At 41.7% G+C, this 9,970-nt stretch overlaps 1 protein-coding gene across 1 annotated transcript; it reads right to left on the bottom strand.

Annotated features, from left to right (window-relative positions):
- Window positions 1-1,307: 1,307 nt before the first annotated feature.
- Window positions 1,308-9,860, bottom strand: LOC112109036 (1,25-dihydroxyvitamin D(3) 24-hydroxylase, mitochondrial). The gene is made up of 12 exons (XM_024203404.1): window positions 9,588-9,860; window positions 9,171-9,361; window positions 8,371-8,464; window positions 7,796-7,892; window positions 7,085-7,176; window positions 6,185-6,296; window positions 4,565-4,710; window positions 3,821-3,987; window positions 3,535-3,613; window positions 2,557-2,751; window positions 2,321-2,432; window positions 1,308-1,346 (listed from the first exon to the last, which is right to left on the bottom strand). The coding sequence occupies exons 1-11, from the start codon at window positions 9,858-9,860 to the stop codon at window positions 2,322-2,324; spliced, it is 1,557 nt and encodes a 518-aa protein (XP_024059172.1). The 3' UTR covers window positions 1,308-1,346; window position 2,321.
- Between the last annotated feature and the right edge of the window lie 110 nt (window positions 9,861-9,970).

Raw genomic sequence — 9,970 nt, 5'->3', positions numbered from 1 at the left:
AAAATGCTGCCCTTGTTAAGATTTTAATTTGTATTGCAGTAACTCTTCAAGGCCTAGTTAAGTGGCCCCTTTGTACTGTTTACACATATAACAAAAAGACAGTCACGGGCTCAGAGAGCTTACAATCTAAGGATGTAATGAGACAAATTGGGAGGGATGGCGGCGGGTGAGGGAACAGAAACATAAGAAACAGTGAGAGATTATGATTAGCGTAATAAGCAGCAGTCACAGCACATTAGATGCCTAGCCATTTTCAAGTATTGTGTATGGCAGAGGTTCTCAAACTGTGGGTTGGGACCCCAAAGTGGCTCGGGACCCCGTTTTAATGGGATCGCCAGGACTGATGTTAGACTTGCTGGGGCCCGGGGCTGAAGCAAAAGCCCGAGTCCAACCGCCCGGGCCAAAGCCAAAGCCCAAGGGCTTTAGCCCCGGGTGGCGGGGCTCAGGCTTTGGCTTCAGTCCTGGGTGACGGAGATCAGGTTACAGGCTCCCCACCCGGGTGGTGGGGCTCGTGCTTCGGTCCCCGCTCCTGGGGTCATGTAGTAATTTTTGTTGTCAGAAGGGGGTTGCAGTGCAATGAAGTTTGAGAACCCCTTGTGTAGGTGTCACAGAGAAGCAGGGTTCAAATACATGGACAAGTCCATCTAAATGGCTTTGATCTTATTCTACACTTTATAAGAGAAAACTCTTTTAAGGGGGAAATGTACTTCTATTATTTTCCTCATTAGTTCTTTTGTTAAAAGGTCACAAATTGACAGCCCTGCAGATGGAAATCCTCAACTGAATCCACAAAACTGGAACAGCCTAGGAAAGACTAAGGCAAGATTTCTTCACACTATCCCACCTCACCCTCAACCTAGCAGGACCATCTCACTCATGCCTGATTATTCCCAGGTACCCTTTGTGACACACATAGGATTGAGCCTAATTCCTTTCTCAAACACTGAACAACTTCCAGCTGGTAACACCCTTCACTCAGTACTGACTGGCCCCCAATACTGAGTTCCACAGCCCACTATAAAACTCTCAAACAATGAATTTCCCTCAACTTTTCCGGTATTTGGGCCCACAGATGCAAAGATGCACAATATTTTTGTTCTTTCATTTTAGGATTGTGCAATGCATTTAGAAAAACCTGCTAACGGACACATTTTCATACAGTGTAAGGACTACATGAGCGTTTGTTGACTCTGTATTTCTGTCCTTCTCATCAGTGCATTGCTGAAGGCATGTCCATGGCGATTTCTCCAGTGGTTAGCACCTTATTGGCTTTGGCATTCCAGATTCACATGTGCTGTCACCAGAAAAGGCAGCAATAGCATGGTCTTTAGTCCACAGAAGACAATCTGGATAAACAGAGAGTCCATTCATGTAATGAACAGTTCTGTACAATCTAAGTATATGTTAAGCAGAGCTTAGAGTATGGTTAATATCCCTACTTAATTCACATAGGGTGAATTTTTCTCTTGTCCAATAGACTAGTAAACCGCCTATTAGCCATTTAAGTTCCACTTAAACCCTATTTTGAGGGCTTGGTTCTGGCTCAGATCTAAATCCACAAGAAACCTAATTTTCCAATTTACATTTGGCTTTAGTACAAGCTAAATCAGGCCTGTATACAGCTGATTTTATAGTATCTTGGCTATTTGGAGCTGAAGCCTCACATAAATTCATGATACTTTGGCATCATCAAAATCAAAGCATAGCCTTATTGGACCTTGACTGAATTCCAAGATGTAATTTGAATCCGGCCTCCTGGACTGGCCCACCTTTATTAATAATTGAAGTGCTATGCAAGTGAAGATCAAGCAATTCTATTGCTTGTCTTGGTGTGTTTGGCCTTTATGGTCAGGATCAATTGTTTGCCATTGGTGAAACTAGATGGACCAACACTCTGATTTAGTACATTGGAAAAATTTAATGATATTTTCAAGATAATGCCTTCTTGAAATGCAGAAGAAAAACATCTATTGGATTCCAGCTAATGAATGTTATAATTGGGGGGGAAACGGGTGGGTTTTCGCTATGTCTGGAGGACAGAAGCAGACCGTTGTGGCCCATTGTACTTAATACAATCAAAGGCTGGAAAGCTATATCAATCTATTATGCAATTCCTAGCTTCTTTTGCCGTTTACAAGAGTTATTTAAAGGCAATGAAGCATAATGACCTCTAAGAAATATGAATCTTCATGCAATGATGTTAGATTGTACAGGCCAAAATCTGCTCTGCCTGAACAGCCCCACTGACTTTAGAAGTGGCGTACTACTACATAGAGCAGAATGGAGTCTACTGTGTTCCAAAGGCACTTATCCACTTTACCTCATCGTCTTCTAAAGGCAATTGGAAGTTCTCGGCTGGGGATTAGTATTCCTGAATGCAGAGTTTCTACTGGCTTACTATCAGTTGCTATAATCTGATATTTGCGAACAAGCTGTAAAGACAAAAATATGAGTTACAGGATGCCAAGCATGACTTTGGCTCACTAGCCTAATCTTTTAATCATATAATCAGACCAGTTACTTGCTGTTTAAAGAATGTTGTAATGTAATATTTACCCAGCAAAGAGCTAAATGAAGTTGTAGTTCAGCTAAGCGACGCCCAATGCACATCCTCCTCCCAATGCCAAAAGGAATATGAGCAAAAGGATTTATTACATTCTTCTGAAGCCAACGCTCCGGTTTAAATGTAGTCCAGTCACTAAAGTACTCTTCATTGGATCCCAAGGCATGACTGTTTAACATCAACACTGTCTGGAAACAAAAGCAAAGGGAAAAGTTCAGTTAAGAACTTTTGGAATAACCGAGTGAGTCATTTTGTATTAATGGAAAAAGCTGATAAAAAGGTGAAGCAAAAGTTATTTTCTCAAAAAAGTAACGTAGTACTTTTCTGGGTGTATGAAACAATCTTCAAAGAGCAGACAGACACTGCCACCCAACAGATATGAAAAAACAGAAAATATGAAGAATGTCTTGGAATCAACCCTAAAATTCTTTGGAAATATGAGCTAACTTTAGTTCCAGTGTAAGCAGGTGCAACTCCATTGAAACCAGTGGAGTTGCAACAGGACAGATTTTGAGAGCAGAGATTAGATAGAGAATTATTGTACTTCTTCCACGCTAGCTTTGTAGCCTATTGAGAAGTACCAAATCTAAGATGAAAAATAAGGAATAGCAGAATGGGGGGGAGAGGCAGACTGAGAAGAGTGAAAAATGAATGTCAGATTATTCCCTTTATAATTTCACGCATTAATTTCATTAATCTAATTTTATCCTACATTTCAGTGGTTTTCAATTTCTGGGAAATCTTAATATTTTATCATTGTCAACATTCAGTTCCTTCATCTTTTTAGGTCTTAGCTCATGACTATGCTGTCTGAATGCTTCATAAAAGCTTATCACCACCTTAAGCGATGGGAACTAGTCTGTAACCAGCAAATGACCGAGTCATTTTCAAACTGGAGTGGTTACCCTGTATTGATAATTCTATTGTAAAATACTTATTTTAAGCTACCTACAGTAACAAATTCTACTCACCCCTTCAGGTAGCACATAGTCCCCAAGCATTGTTTCTTTGTCAAGAGTGCGAGTGGTAAATGGCACAGATGGTGTTATCCTATAGTAAAATACATAAATTGAATTAATCTACCATGATTTTGTCTCCTCATAGATATGGGCAATATTTTACTCTGAACACCTAGGTGGTCATTTTGAAGTTATTATACCCACTAGAATACCTTTCCCCTTTATGGCATATTAGATGACCATTGTGACCAAACAGAGCCCATTTTGCTTTACTTAGAAGTTATCTAAAGAGTTCTACCTCATAGATTCTTTCAGACATGCTTTTAGGTAAGGCATTTTCTTCAGGTCCTCAGCATTTGGACTCTCATTAGCAGACACTGCACTCTGTATTTCCTGGAAAAGCTTCTGTTGAACGTGGGGATTGCGAGAAATGTTATACAGAGCCCACAGTAGACTATTGGCAGTCTGAAACATGACCAGAAAAGAAAGCACTGATGACTAAGACACAGAACATCAAGCAATATGACTATCCATATTATGTGCATAGTATGGCCAGCCTTCTGCCTTACACTGGAAAACTCTTCAGTCTTGCCTAAGCCTAAAATAATGTGATCCTTCTGCCCATTGTTCTCTAAGGAACTGGGGAAAGGATAGTGAACAAGAACTGGGGAAAGGAGAATGTAAAAATATCGCCATGTAGTTCTTTTAGGTAAAATTGTACATGCATCCTTGCAACTCAGTTTAAATGACTATGCAGATATTAGACTATATTAGATATTAGACTATGTTAGAGATTTGATATCCTGCCCTTACTGGCAGAAAGGTTTGATAGAGCTGGAAAATTAGGTAACTGCTATGATACTAACTTCAGTGACTTTGAGGATGAGCATACTAAAAATGAGACCAACAACAAACATTCACAGCTCCATGTGTGTAATCTCGATGTGCACTGAACGTAGAGAACGGCCCTCAGTCTGGTATGTGATAGCTATCAGCAATGCCAGAATTACAGCAAAACCTGCTGAAAACAAACCAGTTTTACCGTTTCAACTCCTGCAATCTGGAACTCTGTGATAGCAGCATACAGTTCCTTCTTGGAGAGTTGACTCCCAAAGTAAATGTCGCACAGGAAATCTTCACTGGGATTGGCAGAATATTTCTCCAGTCTTCTGTCAATTGAACACTTGGCTGGGGATAGACGGGGAGGAAGTGATCAGAAAGTTACAAAAATTCATCAAAACTCAAAGCAAAAACATATTTACACCAGTGATCATGAGAGAGGAGACAATGTTTATTGAGCCACCCCACCAAAATAATGTTGCCCTTTTCATGTGAGTATCCCTTCCTGCACAGAAACAACCACATCCCCCCTGTTATAAAAATCAGGGATGGCCAGAAGAAACTACTGAATATTAGACGGCATTCTGCCTTGTAGAACTATGAAAGAAATCAATGAGCTTTGATGTAAGCTACACATTCAACTATGGGTACATGGGTTGTAGCTAATTTAAGGATAAAGTTCATTGACTTGGATATTCAAAGGGGACAATGGGATTTGGAAGTCAAGGAGGGTTGGGCATTATAGCATAAAAATATCCTAGGTGTTTTTTTGTTTTTGTTTTTAATTTTTGCAATGTGTTTATCCTGTGAAGGTAAATACCAGATCCCAAATTGATAAAGTCATTTTTCTTTGAACATAGTGTGCCAGATTTTTCCATCCTTATTCACAGTGAGCAGTACTTTGCTCCATGAGTAGTCTCATTGGGACTAGTTATAAGAAAGACACTATTCAACACAATACACAGATTAAAAAGCAATGAAATGAGCATGCACCAAACTGGGCATGGTGAAGTGGTGTATATTTTCCTCTATCATACAACAGGTATGAACCTTAAATATGAATCACTGTATAATTATGGGAATAAATATTCCGGTCAGTGTTACAATATTCTGAGCTACACAACCTTGCTTAATTTTTAACTTGAATATTCACAGGCTGTCTGAAAGGGGGAAAATCCCATCTTAATATCTGAGGATACAGTATATTTTGTTAATTTCAAAGGCCAGTAGAACCAAAATCAACAGGAACAGCTGTTCAAAAGAACTGTACAGTGCTCTGTCACTTTGGGCGTCTCAAGACCTGCATTTATAAGGTTATTGAATTTCAGCTTCATCATAATTCTTTAACTCTTAACATCCATCTCTCTGTAGCATGCAAACTCCTTGTCTCTCAAGAACAGCCTTAAGAACATGGTGCACTCTGCTACCTACCTCTCTCAAATGTGATGAGTTTTATGCAATATCCTGCTTTCAGTCTGTTTACCTTTCTTTAGAGACTAACGTGGAACCACCAATTAAGCTGTTCCCAGACTGTTGGGCCTTTCCCAAACTGATGGGTTTTCCCTATGCATCATTTGTTTACAGACAAAGCAAAGTGTTAGTCATAACTAAGTCAGAGTCAAGTAAACTTGGTGGGAGCAGTGTAAACAGTGCTCTCACATTCTGAGTTAGTGGTTTGGAGTAAGAAGCAAAAGTGTCTTATGTTGCACTTTGTGAGAAGGTCAGCAATCAGCAGCTTTGAAGTGTAACAATTATAAGTGAGTGAATTCCTAGTAGGAATTCCCAGTAGTTCATAAACGTGGGATTTATATTTAAAAATTACCTGTTTTAAAGATATTGTCCCATGCGTTGGTATGAGCTTGCCAGACTTTTGTGTTCAGACTTTTATGAAGTTCAACTGGGGTCACCATCATCATCCCAAAAGTACCCATCATCTGTAATGAAGAAGAAAAAACACACCTTTGTTCACTCTGAGTTATCACTAATCAGTTATGCTTTGTGAAAAAAGGTGGATTAACAAAAAGAAATAAAATTCTCACTGTAGCTCAGAATTGTGGTTCTGATGGGGTGTCTATCTTGGACAGAAAGGATTCACGTTTGAACTAGGACCACAGCAAGTGTGCTGTAAAAAGTGAGTAAGCATGCATCTGTTATGCACAAAATCCCCTATATCTGCACATGCAAATAAGCAATTTTAACAATCTCACATAGGCATGACACCCTAACTAAGGTAATGATGTTGCATCATATGTGCCTATTCTATAGAGAAAAGATTTGATCAGTAGCCCAAACATGTTTCTAGGGTTGGTTTATTATTTTATACCCTTTTTTGGTACAGTTTAGTCAGAAGGCAAATTTGGCAGTTAGATGTCCAGTTACCTGCTTTGGACACGTAAATATGTGGCTTTACAAGTGCAAAGTTGTAAATGTATAGGCAATGTTTGAAAAAATGTGCCTGGAATTCATGTCTGTTTTATTATGTGCCCTGGAAATTGGGGAGTGAAGCAACAAAATAAAACTCACTAATTCAGTGCACTGATTTAAAAAAAAGCAGTACTCTGTCTCAGGAACTGTGTTTGTATGTAGAGCAGATGATGAGCACTGTGCTTAAGGACTAAGGTCCAGCTCCTCAAAGCTATTTAGACACCTAATTCCCATTGATTTCAACAGGAGTTAGGTGCCTCATTGCCCTTGAGGATCTGGGCCTAAGCCTTCTCCATACCGTTTTTACAGCCTTGATGAAGTTCAGGCCTTCTTCTCCCACATCCTGCTGCAGGAGTCCAAACCTCTTCCCATACAACACCAAGCAGATACCTGTGATTTAATATATATGTGTAGTTACACAAGAGCATCTAGACTAGTATCCACCACTTACTCAATTAACCTTCTGAAAAATATTCTTAGTTCTAAGATACATTCTTATGCACAAACAAAAGCCTAGATACTTCAGGGTAGTTCAAGATGCCCTCTATACCGGCTGGCTCAAACTCAGTGGAGCTCCAATATCGCAGCAGGGAAATCTAGTCATGACACCCATGGGAAGTGGAGCTCTTTCCAGGGAAGGCTTGCCACTGATCCCTTCCTTTAAGTGGCATCTCTTACTGTGCACATCACAGTCACCTTATTTGCCAAATGAGTTATTGGGATTCCCTAATGCACATTTAAGGGGATTTTGAATGTCCTATTAAAGATGCATGTCTTTTTTTTTTATCAGAGCTTTATTATCAAAATCTAATTTTTTTGCCATTGTTAGCAAACATCATAAAATCAGAAGTTAGAGATGGAGGAGACCTTTTAGCCATATCTAATCCAACCCTGTGGGACTAGCACAGGATTGTTGCCTATAGTATAGTCGCTAACATTTAGTCCAAATTAAAATGTCATAAAGGTGTTAATATGAATGTAATTTTCAATTATAAAGAAGAAAACTTACTTTCAAAGGACCATTTGTTGAATTCTGAATATATGTCTTCAATTTCACCATTATGGTTACAAAGATCATCTATTCTATGCATGAAATCCACCAGGACCTAAATGATGGGAGAAACATTTTGGAGCCAAGTTTAGCTTCTTGATCCTAAGCAGAATATTTGAACTGCTTATCTAGTACTCTTCAAGTTCAACAGAGAGAATCTCAAAGCAGTGGATAAATATTTTTAAAAGATTATTCTATAAGGGGAGTTACAATTGTAAATTCTGGTGGATTTGTATCAGAATAGATGACTAAAGTACAGAATAGTTACAGCAACATATTTAAGGGAAGACTACTACAAAGCACCACAGTAATTCTCAATGCTTCTTATGGAATCTAGATGTTGACCAGGGCCTTAGCCATCAGCTTCTCAGTTTGTACCGCTTTGGGATCAGACTCTTGTGTAGTCTTTGTGTACAGTTTTATCCGGCGTGATAGTAAAAAGTGTACTACCTAATGTTGTAAGAGTTAGTTGCATACAAAATGTTTAAACGGAAGAGGAAAAGACAGTTCACACATCCTTCAGCATGAAGTACCTCATTGACTGTGGTATCTAGTTTCACGATTTCTGTGGGCTTCATTAACTTCTTTTGAAAGGCACTTCTTACTCTCTGCCAGTCCTTTCCTTCTCTAGATTAAATAACGGCAAAAAAAGAGCAAAGTTAAAAACGAAGCAACTACAATGTCCAAGCTTAATCAAACGATTGCAAATTGGGAGCATATTTTGCTAACAGCATTAAGGTATCAATACATCTTCATCACATTAAAAAGTAGCGGAGAAAAGAATAAGAAACAGATAAAATGTATAATAAGTACAGTTATGTCTGGTTAATGATCATGCCATCACTTCAGAGGAAATAGCTTCCAGTGGGTAAGGATGCAAAGAGAAGCTAAAGCACAGCTGGTCTGAATGGAAACTAAATATTACACGTTTAATGACAGTGGGAGGTTTATAGCATCACTGCAGTGTAAGCAAGTTGGAAATCGCCTTTTGCCGGGATAGGCACGTGCCTTGAGCAAGGCAGAGCCGTTGCAAACAAGATCGATTTCCCAGCCTCTGAAATGGGGCTTTGCCATCATTGCTGGCACCTCGCTCTATTTACACAGCATGCCCAGCAGCGTTATCAGCTGTGCGGCTGCTGCGCCCGTTCTCCTCTTTGCATCCTTGATTTCACCGAGTCCCGCACTGGATCTGTCTTCATCTTTGCAGGGAGGTTAAGGGCTCAAACAGTGCAGCAACTTATTTCTCACATCCCGCTCACGGATTTCACTGGGCTGTGGCTCAGGTGCTCTTCCCTGCCCACCCCGAGATGCTCAGATCCCCATCTCCACTTACAGGATCAGCAGCCCGTAGCCCTCGTCTCTGTAGTCCCGGTAGGCTTTCCAGGGCTTGATCTCCAGCCTCTGGGGGTAAGCGCTCTCTTTCCGGTACAGAGCTTCTAACAAGCAGGGGGCTCCGATGTGAACTGAGTCAAAGGCGCCCAGCTTCATGCGGAAAATCTTCCCAAATGTTCGGTGGTAATCAGCCTAGGACAAGGAGACAGCAGCAGGAGAGTCCCAGGTGAGCGCCCGGAACAGCCCAGCTGCGATGCCCTCCCTCCCCTCTCCTGTATGCGCGGCCCCAGGCGAAGTACATCTGGAGCAAGGCAGACCCCCTGCGCGCGGGTTAGCCACCACTGCCCACCCCAGGAGCCCTCTCGGCGCCTCCCTCCGCAGCCTCTCCCCTCCAGCCCCAGCTGATGGTTATTTTTACCAGCGTCTCGTGCTGCTTCTTGAGCCCCCCTTTCCAGAGGACGTCCGGCAGACTGCCCAGCAGGGGCCAGTTGGTGGGGCCGGGCAGGGCGGAGAGGGGGTGCCCCCTGCAGTGAGGAGCCGGCTCGCTCGGCGCCACCTCCTCCGCCTTAGGGTGGAAGGCGCAGGCGGAGGATGTGGGCAGCCGGGGTTGCTGATGATGCTGCTGCGTGCTGGCATCTCGCAGCGTCAGGAAGGACCTGAGCAGCGGGGCTCTTTTCAAGGGGGAGCTCATCACTACGGGTGTGGGTGCAAAGGGGCTGGTCGGAGGGACCTGGCCGGGAGAGGCAGGTGGCCTTGCGGGGCTGCAGGTGGCAAAGGGGTCCTGGCTGCAGGTGGCAGAGG

The sequence above is a fragment of the Terrapene carolina genome, unplaced genomic scaffold (assembly GCF_002925995.2).
Source record: "Terrapene carolina triunguis isolate 2854851 unplaced genomic scaffold, T_m_triunguis-2.0 Scaffold130, whole genome shotgun sequence".
In the NCBI taxonomy this organism is placed as follows: Eukaryota; Metazoa; Chordata; order Testudines; family Emydidae; genus Terrapene; species Terrapene triunguis.
The sequence above is the reverse complement of the archived record's forward strand: the minus strand, read 5'-3'. Positions and strand labels throughout refer to the sequence as shown.

Coding starts and splice junctions, on each gene's coding strand:
- LOC112109036 (XM_024203404.1), bottom strand. CDS start 9,860: ATGAGCTCCCCCTTGAAAAGAGCCCCGCTGCTCAGGTCCTTCCTGACG. Junction 9,362..9,587: donor AGAAGCAGCACGAGACGCTG/GTAAAAATAACC, acceptor TCCTTGTCCTAG/GCTGATTACCACCGAACATT. Junction 3,614..3,820: donor TGTCTGAAAGAATCTATGAG/GTAGAACTCTTT, acceptor ATTTTACTATAG/GATAACACCATCTGTGCCAT.